The 20818-nt window shown below is 33.5% G+C and overlaps 1 protein-coding gene across 1 annotated transcript in view; it reads right to left on the bottom strand.

The window, feature by feature from the left end:
- Positions 1 to 20818, bottom strand: part of LOC123249161 (solute carrier organic anion transporter family member 1B3-like) — a 96541-nt gene that overhangs the window by 51283 nt on the left and 24440 nt on the right. The window contains exons 4-5 of the mRNA XM_044678149.1: positions 12675 to 12793; positions 12274 to 12420 (exon numbers count right to left, since the gene is read on the bottom strand). Of these exons, the coding sequence (XP_044534084.1) occupies positions 12274 to 12420; positions 12675 to 12793 (266 nt within the window). The remainder of the gene's footprint in view (positions 1 to 12273; positions 12421 to 12674; positions 12794 to 20818) is intronic.

Raw genomic sequence — 20818 nt, forward strand, 5'->3', positions numbered from 1 at the left:
CCTACAGTGCCAAAGTCAGTGCAAAAGAGTTAGAGCAAGTTTGGGTCACCCATTAAGTCATTGGCAGCTCACCAGGGTCTGTTCCTGAGAGCACAAAAACTTAAGACCCCAAGAGGCTTTTAAGGAATGCGCTGACTTTGAACACAGACCCTGAGCACAGGCACAGACCTTGAGTGGGGACCCAGCGCAGAGGGGTGCATGACTGTGGAAGCAGTGCCCTGAGACTGTTAAAGGAGCTTCAGGAAGAAGAACAAGCAAGGGGACTGCCAGGAGGGTTGACCCTGAGAACAACTAGACCTGAGACCTCAGGAGACTAAGAGTACAGAACAGACCCTGGGCATGAGGATAAAGCTGAAAGGGCACATGGCTCACAATGGCAAGCCATCAACAGGAACCCCAGAAGAGAAAGATCAAGAAGAAATCTTTAACACTCAACAACTTTTGCACAGAAAAAATCCAGAGAACAGAGCAAACAGCAGAGAAGAGCAAACAAGTAACAATATCCAAACCTTCCCCAAAAAATGAAAACTGATGACAGGGTCTTGAAGAGTTCAAATCTGAGATTATAAGAAAGATGGAAGAGATCAGGCAAGAAAATAACAGTTTAAAAGGCAGAATTTCACAAGTGGAAACTGAGGCAAGCAAATTGAAGACCAGAAATGACCAGATTGAAAAGGAAAACCAGTCTCTAAAGGCTAGAATTGGGCAATTAGAAAAATATGCACCCAAATCAAAAGAATTGACAAGCAAATCGGAGACCAAAATCAAATAGCTGGAAAACAAGATAGACCAAATCAAAAAGGAAAATCAAAAGATTTTAGCAGAAAACCAGTCTCTAAAGACAAGAATTGGGCAAGTAGAAGCTAATGATCTCTCAAGACAACAAAAACAAATAAAACAAAAATCAAAAGACTGATAAAATAGAAGGAAACATGAAATATCGCAATGAGAAATTGACAGATCAAGAAAACAGGTCTAGAAGAGACAATTTGAGAATCATTGGTCTTCCTGAAAAACCAGAAATTAATAGGAATTAGGACTCCATATTAAAAGAAATGATTCAGCAAAACTGCCCTGAAGTTCTACAACAAGAGGGCAATATAGACATTGAAAGGATCCACAGGTCACCCTCTACACTAGACCCTGAAAAGACAAACCCTGGGAATATAATAGCCAAATTCAAGAGCTTCCAAGGAAAAGAAAAAAATTTTACAAGAAGCCAGAAAGAGACAATTCAAATATCAAGGAGCACCAAAAAGGATCACACAGGATCTGGCAGCCTCCACACTACAAGATCACAAGGCTTGGAATATGATATTCAGAAAGGCAAGAGAACTGGGTCTACAACCAAGGATTACCTATCCATCAAAATTGACTATATACTTCCAGGGGAAAGTTTGGGCATTCAACAAGATTTCCAAGTATTTGCACAGAAAAGACCAGGACTAAATGGAAAGTTCGATATTCTATCACAAAAATCAAGAGAAACATGAAAAGGTAAATAAGAAACAGAAGGGAAAGAAAGAAAACTCTTATTTTTAAAATTTGCCTCTTTAAGGGCTTCAATAAGATCTAATTATCTTTATTCCTATATGGAGAAATGTTATGTATAATTCTCTGTAGTGAACTCTATTCAATATAATAGTATTCACTATTATAGTAATTAGAAGAATTATTCATAGGGAGAGATTAGAGTACTAAATGGTCTAAGATGATATTGGTGTGGGAAAGAGGGGGGTGATTAGTAGAGGACACCAAGAGAAACTTGAATGAATAGGAAAAATAGGATATTCTATTACACACAAAGAGGGCATGGGAAGGAGAGGGGATGAATACTATTATAAGAAGGAGAGGAAGAGAGCATTAAGAGGTAATATTTAAACCTTACCCTCAATGTAATTAACCCTGAGAGGGAAGAGTAGCTATATCCATTGGGATATAAAACTCTATCTAGCCCTACTGAGAAAGTCAGAAGGGATAAACCAAGGGGAGCAGGGGAGTGGGAGGTCAAAAAAGGGAGGGGAGAAGAAGAGGGAGGGAATTCATTAGGCCTTAAAAATAAAAAGAGGGGAATAATGAGGGAGGGGGTAGAAAGGGAAGTAAATCAAGGGAGGGGACAAGGATTAATGGCTTAAAGCAAGCCACTGGTTTAAAAGGAAATAGTGTAAGAAGAAGGGGTAGAACTAAGAGAGAATACCAAAATATCAGTGAATACACAACTGATAATTATAATTTTGAATGTAAATGGGATGAACTCGCCCATAAAACAGAAGCAAATAGAAGAGTGGATTAGAAACTAAAATCCTACCATATGTTGTTTACAAGAAACACATATGAGGTGGGTAGACATACCCAGGTTTAAGGTTAAGGGCTTGAACAAAATCTTTTCGGCTTTCAATGAGAAAAAGAAGGCAGGAGTGGTGATCATGATTTCTGACAAAGCCAAAGTAAAATATATATGATTTAAAAAGAAAGGGAAGGTAATTACATCCTGATAAAAGGCAATATAGACAATGAGGAAATAACAGTGCTCAATATGTATGTAGCAAATGGCATAGCATCCAAATTCATAAAGGAAAAACTAGCAGAGCTCAAGAAGGAAAAAGATAGTAAAACCATACTAGTGGGAGATCTAAATATTCCTCTTTCAGATCTAGATAAATCAAACCAAAAAATAAATAAGAAAGAGATAATAGAGGTGAATGAAGTCCTAGAAAAATTAGATTTAATAGATATGTGGAGAAAAACAAGTAGGGACAAAAAGGAATACACCTTCTTTTCAGCTGCACATGGTACATTCATGAAGATTGACCATGTAATAGAGCATAGAAACATTGCAAACAAATGCAAAAGAGCAGAAATAATAAATGTAACCTTCTCAGATCATAATGCAATAAAATAATAATTAGTAAGGGCACCTGGACAGGCAAATCAAAAACTAATTGGAAATTAAATAATATGATTCTCCAAAACCAGCTAGTCAAAGAAGAAATCATAGAAACAATTATCAATTTCATTGAAGAGAATGACAATGATGAGACATCCTACTAAACTCTGTGGGATGCAGCCAGGACAGTACTCAGGGAGAAATTTATATCCTTGAGTGCATATATTAACAAATTAGGGAGGGCAGAAATTAATGAATTGGGCATGCAACTTTAAAAAACTAGAAAGCGAGCAAATTAAAACTCCCCAGATAAAAATTAAATTAGAAATACTAAAAATGAAGAGAGAAATTAATAAAAACCAAAGTAAAAGAACTATTGAATTAATAAATAAAACTAGAAGCTGGTATTTTGAAAAAAAAACAGATAAAATAGACAAAGTACTGGTCAATCTAATAAAAAAGAAGAAAAGAAGAAAACCAAATTGACAGTATCAAAGATGAAAAGGAAGACCTCACCTCTAATGAAGGGGAAATTAGAGCAATCATTAACAACTATGTTGTCCAATTATATGGCAATAAATATAGCAATCTAGGAGATATGGATGAATATTTACAAAAATACAAACTGCCTAGATTAACAGCAGAAGAATTAGAATACCTAAATAATCCCATATCGGAAAAAGAAATTGAACAAGCCATCAAAGAACTCCCTAAGGAAAAATTGTCAGGGACTGATGGAATCACAAGTGAATTCTATCAAATATTCAAAGAACAACTAATCCCAATACTATACAAATTATTTGACATGATAAGCAAAGAAGGAGTCCTACCAAATTCCTTTTATGACACAAATATGGTACTGATTCCAAAGCCAGGTAGACCAAAAACAGAGAAAGAAAACTACAGACCAATCTCCCTAATGAACATAGATGCAAAAATCTTAAATAGAATATTAGCAAAGAGACTCCAGCAAGTAATTAAGAAGATCATCCACCATGATCAGGTGGGATTTATACCAGGAATGCAAGGATGGTTCAACATTAGGAAAACCATCCACATAATTGACCATATCAACAATCTAACAAAATTCACATGATTATCTCAATAGATGCTGAAAAAGCCTTTGACAAAATACAGCACCCATCCTATTGAAAAACATGGAAAGTATAGGAATAGAAGGACCTTTCCTAAAAATAATAAATAGCATATACCTAAAACCATCAACAAGCATCATATGCAATGGGGATGAATTAGAAGCCTTCCCAATAAGATCAGGATTGAAACAAGGATGGCCATTATCACCTCTATTATTCAACATAGTACTAGAAACACTAGCAGTAGCAATTAGAGAAGAAAAAGTAATTGAAGGTATCAAAATGGGCAATGAGGAGACTAAGCTATCACTCTTTGCAGATGATATGATGGTCTACTTAAAAAATCCTAGAGAATCAACTAAAAAGCTTGTAGAAATAATCAACAACTTTAGCAAAGTTGCAGGATACAAAATAAATGCACATAAATCATCAGCATTTCTATATATTTCCAACACATCAGAGCAGCAAGAGGTAGAAAGAGAAACACCATTTAAAATCACCTTAGACAATATAAAATACTTAGGAATCTATCTACCAAAACAAACACAGGAATTATACGAAAACAACTATAGGGCAGCTGGGTAGCTCAGTGGAGTGAGAGTCAGGCCTAAAGACAGGAGGTCCTAGGTTCAAACCCGGCCTCAGCCACTTCCCAGCTGTGTGACCCTGGGCAAGTCACTTGACCCCCATTGCCCACCCTTACTAATCTTCCACCTGTGAGACAATACACCGAAGTACAAGGGTTTAAAAAGAAAAAAAAACCACTACAAAATACTTTCCAAATAATTAAAACTAGATCTAAACAATTGGAAAAACATTGACTGCTCATGGGTAGGACAAGCTAACATAATAAAAATGACCATTCTACCCAAATTAATTTACCTATTTAGTGCCATACCTATCAAACTACCAAAAAAACTTTTTTACTGAATTAGAAAAAAGTTATAACAAAGTTCATTTGGAATAACAAAAGATCAAGAATATCAAGGGAAATAATGAAAAAAATGTGAAGGAAGGTGGCCTAGCTATACTATAAAGCAGCAGTTATAAAAATGGTATGGTACTGGCTAAGAGACAGAAGGGAGGATCAGTGGAATAGACTTGGGGTAAGTGACATCAGCAAGAAAGTGTATGATAAACCCAAAGAGCCCAACTTTTGGGACAAAAATCTACTATTTGACACAAACTGCTGGGAAATTTGGAAAACAATATGAGAGAGATTAGGTTTAGATCAACATCTCACACCCTATAGAAAGATAAATTCAGAATGGGTGAATGACTTGACTATAAAGAAGGGAAGTATAAATAAGTTAAGTGAACACAGAATAGTATACCTGTCAGATCTCTGGGAAAGGAAAGATTTTTAAAACCAAGCAAGAGTTAGAGAAAATTACAAAATGTAAAATAAATGGTTTTGTTTACATTAAATTAAAAAGCTTTTGTACAAACAAAAACAATGCAACCAAAATTAGAAAGGAAACAAAAGATTGGGAAAAAATCTTTATAACAAAAAACTCTGACAGGGGTCTAATAACTCAAATATATAAGGAGTTAAATCAATTGTATAAAAAAATCAAGCTATTCCCCAAATAATAAATGAGCAAGGGACATGAATAGGCAATTTTCAGATAAAGAAATCAAAAGTATCAATAAGCACATGAGAAAGTGTTCTAAATCTCTAATAATAGAGAAATGTAAATCTAAACAGCTCTGAGGTATCACCTCATGCCTAGGAGATTGGCTAAAATGACAGAAGGGAAGAGTAATGAATGTTGGAGGGGATGTGGCAAAATTGGGACATTAATGCATTGCTGGTGGAATTGTGAACTGATCCAACCATTCTGGCTGGCAATTTGGAACTATGCTCAAAGGGCTATAAAAGAATGCCTACCCTTTGATCCAGCCATACCATTGTTGGGTTTTTACCATGAAGAGATCATAGATAAACAGACAAACAAAAATATTTATTGTCATGCTTTTCATGGTGGCAAAAAACTGGAAAATGAGGGTATGTCCTTCAATTGGGAATTGGCTGAACAAATTGTGGTATATGCTGGTGATGGAATACTATTGCGCTCAAAGGAATAATAAACTGGAAGAATTCCATGTGAAATGGACAGACCTCCAGGAATTGATGCAGAGCGAAAGGAGTAGAGCCAGAAAACATTGTACACAGAGACCAATACACTGTGATAAAAATCGAATGTAATGGTCTTCTGTACTGGCAGCAATTCAATGACCCAGGACAATTCTGAGGGATTTATGGAAAAGAAAGCTACCCACATTCAGAGGAAGAACTGCAGGAGTGGAAACACAGAAGAAAAGCAACTGCTTGAACGCATGGGTTGAGGCAGACATGATTGGGGATGTAGACTCTAAGGACCACCCCAGTGCAACTATCAATAATATGGAAATAGGTCTTCATCAATGGCACATGTTAAAACCAGTGGAAATGCGCTTCAGCTATTCGGAGTGGGGGGGGGGGAGAAATTGCCTGGAGGGGGGTGAAGGGAAAAGTAAGAGCATGAATCATGTAACCATGTTAACTTTTCTAAAAAATAAATATAATTAAATGTTAAATAAATAAATGTTTAATGTCAAGCTCTTAAAAAAAAAGATTGACATTTTTATTATATTAGCTCATTCTACCCATGAGCAATTGATGTTTTTCCAATTGTTTATATCTAGTTTTATTTGTGTGATGATTGTTTTGTAGTTATGTTAGTATAATTCCTGAATTTGTATTGGTAAATAGATTTCAGGTATTTTATCTTGTCTAGAGTGATTTTAAGTGGAGTTTCTCTTTGTTATTCTTGGTTTAGGCTTCTGTTGAAAACACATAAGAACCCTGATGGTTTATGCGGGTTTATTTTGTACCCTGCAACTTTGCTAAAATTATTGATTGTTTCTACTATCAAATACTACTTTTATGTTGATATTCTTGGATTCTCTAGGTATACCAGCATGTCATCTGCAAAGTAAGTTTTAAATACTGAAGAATTTAAGTGCTTATTTACAAAAGTAAATATTAAAGGTAATTTGTTCTCTTTGGGTAGAGGCACCTGTTGACAAATTAGTTATGGGATTTACTCTAATCAGGATCAAGATTAATGGAGAGATGCCTGCAACTCTGACACCAACAACTCAAGAAAGAAGTTGTTGGTAGATGACTATTAGAAATATGGTCAGGAAGTTTGCTGCCAGTGGTGTTGTGAGACTTACATTAGGAAATAGGTAATTTGCAAATCATGAGGAGTTATTTAAATGCTTATTATCATTATCATTATTTTCACTGTTTTTGTTTTATGTAGTCACCAGGCCTCCAGTCTGATGACTTCATTCTTCCAGCCTACTACTGGACTCCTACTTGGTGGAAAAAATGTTTTGAGAGTAATAAAGGAGTGTACTGGTAAATGTTGGACACCTTTTTCTCAGGGGGGAAATATATGCTTGAACATTTTAAAATTTAATTTATATTATTAAGATTTTCTTAAGATTAGGGAATCTACCAAACAATATCTCAGCTCCAATTTAATAAACTTCCCATAGCAAGTTCGAACTCCCTGGGCTATAGTTACAGAATTTAAAAAATCAACTCCTTCATTCTTGGTGTTCTCATACCCAAAGTGAGATGTTAGCAGCCTTATCAAATTGAAATTGCATTACTTAAACACCTAGGACTATATTTAACATCCAGCCCATATAGGGTTGTGTTTGAGAATCCCAGATAAAAATCAATACAATTATTCATGGAGGAAGATGATGAGGAATGACAAAAGAACAATCCTTTTTCTAATGGTGCATAAAGGACCAAAATTGGTAGTTAACATTTCTGTAACTTTCATTTTTCATTTTACTTGCTTTATAATAAAGTCTTTAAGTACCTAGGTGTCAGATCAGGATAAGAGAGAAAGCTATATTTTTTGAAGGTGAACTGAGGATGGGTGGAGGCAAAGCCAAGATGGCAGATTAGAAGTAGTAACCAAGCCAAACTCTCAACTTTCCCCTCTAAATAACTTCAAAATAATACCTGAAAAAAGTAAAATACTGGAGTTCTACACTGAACAAAAGATAAAGATGAGATATTTTTCCAGCCTAAGAGAACTCAGTAAGTCAGCAGGAGAGGTTTGTGATTTTGGGGTGGAATCTGGCCTAATATGCACATAATGGCAGCACTAGCAGCAGGCTTTGGAGAAAGCTTGCAGGAGCTTCGAATTCTCAGCCCAGGGATGCTAAGAGTTTGGATAATGGATCAGAAAAAAAAGATTACAGGAAACCCTTTCATGGTAATGAGTACAATAAGAGTTTATTGACAACCCTATTGCCTATATGCAATTGTGGGTTTCAGTTCCTGGGCAGAGAGGAGTGCTTATGGTTGGCTGCAAGGAATTAAGGACCCTGGTCAGAGAGGATAGGTAGGACTTGTTGCTGAAGGAAAATAGGAGACCTAATCACATTTCCAGGCATAAGAGAACTTTGGAATTTGAGGTTTTAGGGAATCAGGGCCATTGTTGAATAAAGACAGAGTACAGACCAGTAAAGCAGTGATCTCTCCTCTCTCCAGATCATACCACATTTGATGCACCCAAAACTTGCATTCTCCCAAGCCTAGCTCTGGAAACAGCAACATGAAAAAGCCAAGGAACTTGGAATGGTGTCTCTCAACACCAAGATAAACAGAGTCTAACTTTGACATAAAGTTCAAGGTCAAGATATAGATTGCAAAAATGAGCAAGTTAACAACAAAAAAGACCTTGACCATAAAAGGCTACCACAATTTCAGGAAATAAAAAAACAACTCAGAAGATTCAATGAGAAAATTCCTACAATTGAAGTTTCTAGAGAAATAGCATTTGTCTGACAAGAATTCCTAGCAGATTTAAAGGAATATATGAATGACTGAGGAAAATTGAGAGAGGAAATAAAAGTGATGCAATAAAATTATGAAAAGAGAATTAATGGCTTGGTTTAAAAGAGCCATAAGAAAGGAATATCTTAAAATATAAAATCATTTTAATGATAAAAGGCAGAAAAAATCCCTAAGGAAAAGAACTTTTAAAAAATGGGTCAAATGCAAGAAGAGTTACAAAAGTTCACTGAAGAAAATAAATATTTTAAAATTAGTATTGAACAATGGGAAACTAATTATGCCATGAGACATTAAAAAATAAATAGTAAAACAATGTCAAAAGAATGACAAAAAAAGTAAATATCTCATTAGAAAAACAACTACCCTAGAAAATAAGTTGAGGAAAGATAATTTAAGAATTATTAAACTACCTAAATATCATGATCAAAAAAATAGCTTAGACATTATACTTTAAGAAATAATCCAGGAAAATAGCTCTAGAGGGGAATATAGAAATTGAAAGAATCTACTGACCACCTTCTAAAAGAATTCCCAGAATGGAATTCCCAGAAATATTAAAGCCAAATTTCAAAGTATTCAGGTTAAGGAGAAATTATTACAAGCAGCCAGACAGAAGCAACTCAGATATCATTGATGCACAAGCAGAATCATGCAAGATTTAGCAACTTTTACCATAGAGAAGTGTAGGGCTAATAATATATTCTGGAAAGCAAAGGAACTAAGATTAGAGCTGAGAATAGTATACCCAACAAAACTGAGTATAATTTTTTAGGAGGAAAATATATATTTAATGAACAGAACATTCCAAGGCATTCTTGATTAAAAAAAAAGAGCAGAACTGAATAGAAAATTTGATATTAAATCACAAGACTCAGGAGAAGTATAAAAAGTAAAACATGAAAAAGACAACATGAGACTCAATACAGTTAAATTTTAATATTCCTATATGTGAAGATAAAACAATTGATTTCTATGGATTGTATAGGCGTTAAATTCTCTATATTGCAATTAGAAGCACTCTACATAGCCAGAGAGTATTGTTGTGAATCATTTATATTGGGATGATCTAAAAAAAAAAGAAGGGGTGAGAAAGAGGGGATACACTGGAAGAGGGAAGAAGGTACACTGAGGAATGTTATCTCATATAAAAGATGCACAATGAACAGCTTCCAGAATGAAAATGGAGGTTTAATGACAGGCTATTTTTGAACCTCACTCTTACTGGAAATGGTTGAAAGAAGGAAGAAAAATATAGCTCTATCTATCTATCTATCTGTCTGTCTGTCTGTCTGTCTGTCTGTCTGTCTGTCTGTCTGTCTGTCTGCCTGTCTGTCTTTCTATCTATCTATCTATCTATTTTTCTATCTTTCTATCTATCTGTCTACACACACACTCAGTTCTTTATAGAAATCTCTTATCCAACTAGTAAATATGAAGGCAAGGAGATGAAAGAGCAGAAATGATAAAAATGAGGAAAAATTAAGGAAGATAGTGGTCAAAAGCAAAACAGACTTTAGAGGAGGGATAGGATAACAAAAGAGAGAAAGTAAAATAGCAGAAAATAGTATGGAGGGAAATGCACAGGTAGTAATCATAATTGTGAGCTCACTAATGAAATGAAAACAGCAGAATGGATTACAAAGTTTATTCCAACAATATTTTGAATTCAAGAAATATAACTGAAGCAGAAAGACCCACAGGAGTTAAAATAAGGAGATAAAAGCACACCTATTATACTTCAACTGAAGTAAAAAAAGGCAGTCATAGCAATCACAATCTTACACAAAGCAAAAGCAAAATCAAACCTAATTAAAAGAGAAAATCAGGGAACCTACATTTTGATAAAGAGTACCATAGATAACTGTGGGCAGCTAGGTGGAATACTGATAGAATGTCAGACCTGAAGCAAGGAAGATTCAACTTCCTGAGTTCAGTTCTGGCTTCAGACACTTACAAACTGTGTGATTCTGATCAAGTAAGTTAACCCCTTGCATTTCATCTGTAAAAGGAAATGGAAAAGGAAATAACGAACCACTGTTTGCTAAGAAAACCCCAAGTGGTGTGATAAGGAATCAGATATGACTAAATGAATAACAACTGTAGACAATGAAGCAATATAAAAATTACAATTTCTCTGACAAATATCTTTTATGAAATATAGAGGAAACAGTAAAATTTATAAAAGTAAGAGCTATTCCCTAATTGATAAGTTGTCAAGAGATATGAAGAGTTATTTTTAGAAGAAAAAACTATAATCACAAGAAAAATGTTCATAATGATTAGATATTAAAGAAATATAAATTAAATCTATTCTGGGAAACCACCTCTAAACTATCAGAAATACAAATGCCAGAATAGATGATGGAAAAGAAGAATAATTTGGAACTATGGTTGTGGAGAGGATGCTCTACTCAGGACCAAAACAGACATCTGGAGCTGAAGTGAAGGGACTCCCCAGCTAGACAAACCAGATTTAGGTTCTTCTTGATTTGGTGATGTATTGGATTGTTGGATTCTTATGTATCTCTATATTTCTATCACTCATCTTGTATTTCTCTTAACAAATCTACTAATTCTCCTAGCTCAGTGTAAGTGTATTTATTATACTGTGTAATGTAAATCTAAATTCAGGAGTTGCAAACATAAGTATTCCCCTTATGAATGCACCCAGAAATACCATTACTAAGTCTATACTTCAAAGAGATCAAAGAAAAAGGAAAAGGACCTTTGTGTACAAAAATATTTATTGCAACTTATTTTCTAGTGGCAAAGAATTGAAAATTGATGGGATGACCACCAATCAGGAAATGGCTGAAAAAGTTGTGGCAGGTAATTGAGATGGACTATTATTGTGCTCTGAGAAATGATGAAGGAATTGGTTTCAGGGGGAAAAGAAAAATATCAGAATACCTATATGAACTGACATCAAATGAAGTTAGCAAAATTAGATCATTATATGCAGTAACAGCAATATTGTAAGGATGATTAACTATGAAAGGTGTATCTACTCTGATCAATACAATGATCCAAGAAAATTCCAAAGGAGTTATGATGAAAAATGCTTTCCACCTCCAAAGAAAGAATTTCTGGACTCTGAGTGTAAACCAAAGTATAGTTTTCTCACTATTTTTCTTGCTTTTTTTGTGATATGGCTAATATGACAATGTTCTGAATGCTTCCACATTTATAACTGATATGATATTGCATGTCTTCTCAGTGGGTAGGGGTGGGACAAAAGGGAGGGTGAAAATTTGACCTCAAAATTGAATAAAAGAAGTTAAAATAAATAAATGATATTTTTAAAACTGAGGTGAACTAATCACAGTAAAGGTTTCTGATAGGACAATTTTATTATTTGTTCCTGGAAAAAAACAATGGGTTAAATTAAAAAAAAGTGCCTGAGGATCACAAAGGTACATTACCTATGTAAAAAGAAGCATGTCCTTCATTAGCAAAATTATCAATATATGTTATTCCCAGGGGTTGAAGTGGAGTTTCCCCAATACCACGTAGGATGTTCCCCATCATTACATAAATCCACATTGGTGAACTAGATTCATTTTTGCAACCTTTGAAAACAAAAAGTTTGTGTTTTTTGGTAGAATTTACTTAATTATGAAGCTATGACATTGTTTTACTCAAATATATAATATTTATTATCTCTTTAATTTGACCTTTTTTAGTGGTATCCAACAAATTTGTTTTCCAGTTCATTAATCCTTTTACCTTGGAAGAAATAAAATTCTTCTATTATGAAACCATTTTCTTAAACAAGTTTTTTACATTAAAAAATAATTCTCAATATATGAACACTGATACTTACCTGATTCTAATATTATTTGTGATGTCATATTTCCAGCTGAATATTGATCAGTTTTGCAAGGAATGTAGCTTACTGTTGAGTTAAGTGTCTTGACATTTAATGATGTATCATACCTATAACTAGGATAACATATTTGGAATATTAAAATTATTAATAAAATGAGGTAATAATAAATTTATGTACTGTCCTATTGCATATCAATTTCATATTGCACTATTTTCTTCCCAATACATTAATTTATCAATTGGATTTAACTCTGATTTCTTATTCATTTCTTTGTAGAGTTAGTGGGTAATGTTGGACAGAGAATCCCTTTCAAGAATAACAATATGGTCTTTGCCTTTTTAAAATTTTTTATAATTTTATTTATTTAATTAATTAGTTTGGAGTATTTTTTTCATGGTTACATGAATCATGTTCTTTCCTTCTCCCTCTCCCACATCCCTCCCATATCCAACAAGCAATTCCACTGGATATTACATATGTCATTGATCAAGACCTATTTCCATATTATTAATATTTGCACTGGGCAGATCCTTTAGAGTCTACATCCCCAATCATATCCCCATTGAATCATGTGATCAAGCAGTTGTTTATCTTCTGTTTCTATTTCCATAGTTCTTTCTCTGAATGTTGATAGCGTTCTTTCTCATAAGTCCCTCAGAATTGTCCTGGATCATTGCATTGCTGGTAGTAGAGAAGTTTATTATATTTGATTGTGCCACACTGTATCCATCTCTGTGTATAAGATTCTCCTGGTTCTGATCCTTTCACTCTGAATCAATTCCTAGAAGTTGTTCCAGTTCACATGGAATTCCTCCAGTTCATTATTCCTTTTAGCACAATACTATTCCATTTTCAACAGATACCACAGTTTGTTCAGCCATTACCCAATCAAAGGGCATCCTCTCATTTTCCAATGTTTTGCCACCACAAAGAGTGCAGCTATAAATATTTTAGTACAAGTCTTTTTCCTTATTATGTCTTTGGGTATAGACCCAGCAGTGGTATGAATGGATCAAAGGGCAGACAGTCTTTTGAAGCCCTTTGAGCATAGTTCCAAATTGCCTTCCAGAAGGGTTGAATCAATTCACAACTCCACCAGCAATGCATTCATATTCCAGTTTTGCCACATCCCCTCCAACGTTTATTTCTTTCCTTTGCTGTCATATTAGCCAATCTTCTAGGTGTGAGGTGGTACTTAAGAGGTGTTTTGATTTTCATTACTCTGATTATAAGAGATTTAGAACACTTTTTCATGAGTTTATTGATAGTTTTGATTTCTTTATCTGAAAATTTCCTATTCATGTCCCTTGCCCATTTATCAATTGGGGAATGGCTTAATTTTTTCTACAATTGATTTACCTCCTTATAAATTTGAGTTATTAGACCTTTGTGAGAGGTTTTTGTTATATTTTTTCTCAATTTACTGCTTCCCTTCTAATTATGGTTGCATTGGTTTCGTTTGTACAAAACATTTTTAATTTAATGTAATCAAAATTATTAATTTTACATTTTATAATATTCTCTATCTGCTTGGTCTTAAAATCTTTTCTTTCCCATAGATCTGACAGGTAAATGATTCTATGTTCACCTAATTTATTTATAGTTTCCTTCTTTATATTTAAGTCATTCACCCATTCCGAATTTATCTTGGTGTAGGCTGTGAGATATTGATCTAAACCTAATCTCTCCCATACTGTTTTATAATTTTCCAAGCAGTTTTTGTCAAATAGTGGATTTTTGTCCCCAAAGCAGGGATATTTGGGTTTAATGTACACTATCTTGCTGAGGTTATTTATGCCAAGTCTATTCCACTATTCCTCTCTTCTGCCTCTTTTAGCCAGTACCATATTGTTTTGATGACCCTTTATAGGGTAGTTTAAGATCTGATACTGCTAGACCACCATTCTTCACTTTTTTTTCCATTATTTTCCTTTATATTCTTGATCTTTTGTTCTTCCAAATGAACTTTGTTATAATTCTAGGTATGGCACTGAATAAATACATTAATTTGGGTAGGATTGTCATTTTTATTATAATAGCTCATCCTACCCATGAGCAATTAATGTTTTTCCAATTGTTTAGGTCTAGTTTTAATTGTGTGGAAAGAGTTTTATAGTTGTGTTCATGTAGTTCCTGTGTCTGTCTTGTCTGTAATTAGAAATCATGTACCCTTTAACTCCACTTCCTAGCACCCCACTTTCTTCCTATCCCTATGTACTGACATAGGCAGGATATAAATTCTCCCTTTTTCCAACTCCCTTCCTCTTTTTCCATCCTGTCAGATATTGGCAGGGGGAATTTTTGAGCAGGGAGATTAGCTTGGGCACATCATCTTATTTTGTTAAATAATTACCTTTTTGTTCCTTTACTTCTAGTGATTATTAATAAATCTTATAAAATTTAATATTTTGAGTTTTTGCATATTATTTTAAGCTTACATTTAGCAAATAGATTCCTAAATATTTTATATTATCTAGGGTGATTTTAAATGGAATTTCTCTTTCTAACTCTTGTTGCTGAGATGTGTTGGAAATATATAGAAATTCTGATAGTTTAATGAGGGTTTATTTTGTATCCCGCAACTTTGTTAAAGTTTTTATAATTTCCACTAGCTTTTTAGTTGATTCTTTAAGATTCTTTAAGTAGACCATCATATCATTTGCAAAGAGTGATAGTTTAATCTCCTCATTGCCTATTTTAATATCTTCAATTTCTTTTTCTTCTCTGATTGCTACTGCTAGTGTTTATAGTACAATATTAAACAATAGAGGTGATAATGTTGTTTCACTTCTGATTTTATTGGGAAGGTTTCTAATTTATCCCCATTGCAGATGATGCTTGCTGATGGTTTTAAATATATACTGTTTATTATTTTTAGGAAAGGTCCTTCTATTCTTATACTTTCTAGTGTTTTAAATGGGAATGAGTGTTGAATTTTGTCAAAGGATTTTTCTGCATATATTGAGATAATTATGTGATTTCTTTTGGTTTGGTTGTTGATATAATCAATTATGTGGATGGTTTTCCTAATATTAAACCATTCTTGCATTCCTGATATAGATCCCACCTGATCACTGTGAATAATACTCATGATCACTTGCTGGAGTCTTTTTGCCAGTCATCTATTTAAGATTTTTGCATCTATAGTCATTAAGATTTGTCTGTAGTTTTCTTTCTCTGTTTTTGATCTTCCTGGTTTTGGAATCAGTACCATATTTGTGTCATAAAGGGAATTTGATAGAACTTCTTCTTTTGCTTATTTTGTCAAATAGTTTGTATAGTATTGGGATTAGTTGTTTAAAAGTTTCATACAATTCACTTGTGAATCCATCTGGCCCTTGGGAATTTTCCTTAGGGAGTTCTTTGATGGCTTGTTCAATTTCTTCATCTGATATGGGATTATTTAAACATTCTAGTTCTTCTTCTGTTATTCTAGGCAATTAATATTTTTGTAAAAAATCATCCATATGATCTAGATTGCCATATTTATTGCCATATAACTGGGCAAAATATTTCTTAATAATTACCTTAATTTCCTTTTCATTAGAGGTGAGATCTCCCTTTTCATCTTTGATACTATTAATTTGGTTTTCTTCTTTCCTTTTTTCATTAGATTAACCAGTCCTTTAACTATTTTATTTGTTTTTTAAAGTACCAGCTTCTAGTCTTATTTATTAATTTAATAGTTCTTTCACTTTCAATTTTATTAATTTCTCCTTTAATTTTTAGGATTTTTAATTTAGTTTTTATCTTGGGATTTTTAAATTGTTCTCTTTTTTGTTTTTTAATTTGCATACCCAATTCATTTATTTCTTTCCTGTCTGATTTGTTAATATATGCACCCAGGGATATAAATTTCCCACTGAGTACTGCTTTGGCTGCATCCCATAGCTTTTGATATGATGTCTCTTCATTTTCATTCTTTTTAATGATATTATTAATTGTTTCTATGATTTGTTATTTAACCAACCAATTTTGGAGAATCATATTATTTAATTTCCAATTGAGTATTGATTTGCCTCTCCATGTACCCTTATTAATTATTATTTTTATTACATTATGATCTGAAAAGGTTGCATTTATTATTTCTTCTTTTTTGCATTTGTTTTCCATGTTTTTATGCCCTAGTACATGGTTAATCTTTGTGAATATACCATGTGCTGTTGAAAAGAAGGTATATTCCTTTTTGTCACTATTTATTTTTCTCCATATATCTATTAACTCTAATTTTTCTAGGATTTAATTCATATCTCTTACCTCTTTCTTATTTATTTTTTGGTTTGATTTATCTAGATCTGATAGAGAAAGGTTCAGGTCTTCCACTAGTATAGTTTCACTATTCTTCCTTAAGCTCCAGTAATTTCTTCTTTAAAATTTTGGATGCTATGCCATTTTGTGCATACCTGTTGAATACTGCTTTTTCCTCATTGTCTATACTGCTTTTTATCAGGTTGCAATTACCTTCCCTGTCTCTTTTAATCAGATCTATTTTTACTTTGTTTTTTTCAGATATCATGATTCTGACTCCTGACTTCTTTTTCTCAGTTGATGCCCAATAGATTTTGCTCCAGCCTCTTACCTTTACCCTGTGTGTGTCCACCTACCTCATGTATGTTTCTTGTAGTTAACATATGGTAGGATTTGGGTTTCTAATCCACTCTGCTATTTGCTTCCATTTTATGGGTGGGTCCATCCCATTCACATTCAGAGTTATGGTTACCACCTGTGTGTTCCCCATCATTTTGATTTCCTCTCCTAGTCCTGCCCTTGGGGGAGTGGGGGAAAGGGTGATTTGCTCACACTTTAGTAGGAGTAATTTTACCCCCTTATAGCATGGAAATGCCCAAACCTTGCCTACCTTCAAGGCTGCACTATATGTAAGAGCCCCTTTACTCATCTGATTTTGATTTTTGTCCTTTTCAGATATTTTATATTGGTATGTAGTGAAGAGAGAAAGCCCCTTGCTTCTACTCTGTGGCCCTTTTAGCCTGGAATTCAATATGGTCTTTTCTAAGTAATACCGACAGGTAAAGCCAAAGGAGCCATAAAATGCAGTTAAAGGGATGAGAAAATTATCCCTGTCTAAGAGTCTAATATTCTTTTAGTAGAGGCAACATCTATACATGATGGGCCAGCCAGGTTGAACAGTGCATACTCTATTGAATCTGGAGTCAGAAAGATCTGAGTTCAAATTCAGTCTAATTTATTAGCTGTGTGACCCAGGGCAAATCATTTAACATCTGTTTGCCTCAGTTTCCTTATCTATAAGATGGGGATAATAATAGCATCTCCCTACCAGAATTATGAGAACCAATTGAAATAATAAATATGAAGGATTTAGTATAGTGCCTGGCACATAATAAGCACTATGTTATTGTTATTATTATTACATAAATATATACAAAATATATGCAAAATAATTGAGGAATGGGGAAGTGAGACAATAGCAGCTTGAAACTGTATATATTTAAATATATGTATAAAAATATCTCTCTTACAAAACTTACCAATTCTTCTCATCTACCATTCATATTTGACTTTGATTCCCCAAATCAGACCTAAAGGAGGAGGTGAAATAGCAAAGAAGTAGAGGCATACACATGTCTCTAGCCAATTTTTATGGTTTGTATGTATGATTCTAGAACATCTGATATCATTTAGTTCTTAGTTACATCAACGATGGATAGGGTTTTGTCTCCCGAACAAGATTAAATTGCTTGTCTTCCTTTTATTATCTTTTATGTTAAGCAGAGCACTTACTACCTACCCAACTTATCCTCATCCATTCTTTTGAATGTAATATAAATTTTGAACAAAAATTTCACTGAAAATAAGACATATATATTGTAAACATATGTACATGTATATATTTTTCTATATGAATAAGGTGACTATATTTTGTTTAAGCACTATCACATATTATAGAACATAAAGAATGATACTAAACTTATAGTATGTCAATCATCCCTGCTTTAGCCAATATTCACTTTGCCCCTCTCCTAGATTCTTTTACATTATCTTCAAACATACCCATATCTCACTCATTTTAAAATAAATACATATACAAAAAAATCCCAACATCCCTTCGAGCCTTACTCCTATTTCTCTTCCTTTTCTCAATTAAATCCTAGAATAAATTGTCTGTATTCAATGTCTTCATTCCCTTTGCTCTCATTTATCACTAAACTTTTTCAATCTCTCTTTGGGCATCATTTTACTTAAACTCTTCTATCCAAAGGGTAAAATGATCACTTCTTTGTCCCTCTTCAAACAGTTTATATAACACTGGAATTAAATGCTCCTTAAATGTTTAGTAGAATTCACATGTAAATTCATTTAGTCTTGAGTTTTTTTCTCCTTTGAGAGTTCATTTGTCTTGTTCAATTTCTTTTTTCTAAGATATGATTATTTAAGTATTATATTTCCCTTTTCACATTATTAATGTGGAAATCTTAGTATTTCTGTAAATATTCATCTATTTCATTCAGACTGTCAATTTTATTAGCATATAGTTGAGCAAAATAGTGGTCAAATTGTATTTTATTTATGCTGCATAATTCATCTTAGTTTTGATTTTTAGGATCCATATTTTGCTAATTGAGGTGATTTATTTTAATTTTCTGTGCACTTTTGACCCTGAACTTTCCGAATGTGTCACAGGGCAAGGAAGGTATAGAGAGCTCATGCAAAGGATTAGTGACCATCTGGTATTCAAAAGGGGAAGTCCCCACAGTGGCTCCTTTAACTGAGAAGGGTTGGCTTTAAACCTGCTCAAATCATCACTACCTGTGCTTATGTTATACATATTTGTGGCCTCTAGAATTCAGGTCACAGACCATAAAGGAGTTCATTAAATCCCAGATTTTTGATCTACAGCTCTCACAACAAAGGCAGTTTTGCTCAGATCTTTGCCCAGTTCTTTTTCCTTTTAATAGATCATATCAGTCTTTTCAGGTCTTTCTAAAATCAATGTGCTCATATTTTCTCATGGCATAACAGTATTCCATTACAATCCTATATCACAGCTGGCTCATCCATTATATAATAGATAGGTATCCCCTCAATTTAAAATTCTTTGTAATAACAAAAAGAGCTGTTATCAGTATTTTTCTACAAACAAGTAATTTCCCTCTTTCTTTGATCTCTTTGGTATAGAGAACTAGCAATGGTGTTCCTTGGCCAAAGTAAGCACAGCTTTGTACCCCTTTGTGTATAATATCATTTTGCTTTCCAGATTGATCAAACTAGTTTAAAACTCTCCCAAAAGTGAACAGGTCTCATTTTTTCCAAATCCTCTGCTGCATTTGTCTTTTTCCTTTTCTGTTATTTTAACCAATCTAAAATATATTAAGTGAAATGTCAGAGTTGTTATCTTCCCTTCTTAATTTGCACTAATTTAACACAATTTTTCATGTGAATATTGAAAGCTTTGATTTCTTTTTCTATAAATTGCCTGCTCATATCCTTTGACCATTTATCAAATGAGGAACAGCTCTTACTTTCATAACATTGTCAGAGTTCCCTATGTATTTAAGAAATGATGTCTTTATCAGAGAAATTTGTTGTAAATTTTTGTCCACATTCCTGTTTTTCTTTTAATTTTTGTCACATAAGTTATTTAGTCTAAAAGCTTTTTTATGTAATGAAAATTCATATTTTACTGCCTTTTCAAATCATAAAATATTCTCTGATCCATAGAGATGACAGATACATTTTCCTTGCTATGTTAACATAGGTATAATATCATTCTTTATGTCTAAATCATTCATCTATTTTTACTTTATTTTCAAATGTGCTATGAGATTTTGTCTATGTCTGGTTTCTACCCAAATTGTTTTCTAGTTTTCCCAGTTATTTTTGCCAAATGGTGAATTCTTAGAAAACTTGGACTTGGGGGTTTATTGAACCCTAGATTACTATGGTTTTTTTTTACTACAATGTATTGTGATCTAGTCTATTCAACTGGGCTATCCTTCCATTTCCTAGCTGATAATTACTCCTTTGTGATACAGTTTGAAATTCAGTACTGCTAAGCCACCTTCTTTCACATTTCCTTTTCATTGATTCCCTTGATATTTTTTACCTTTTGTTTTTCTAGTATAATTTTGTTGTTTCCCCCCACACACACCTCTTTAAAT

The sequence above is a fragment of the Gracilinanus agilis genome, chromosome 5 (assembly GCF_016433145.1).
Source record: "Gracilinanus agilis isolate LMUSP501 chromosome 5, AgileGrace, whole genome shotgun sequence".
NCBI classification, from domain to species: Eukaryota; Metazoa; Chordata; class Mammalia; order Didelphimorphia; family Didelphidae; genus Gracilinanus; species Gracilinanus agilis.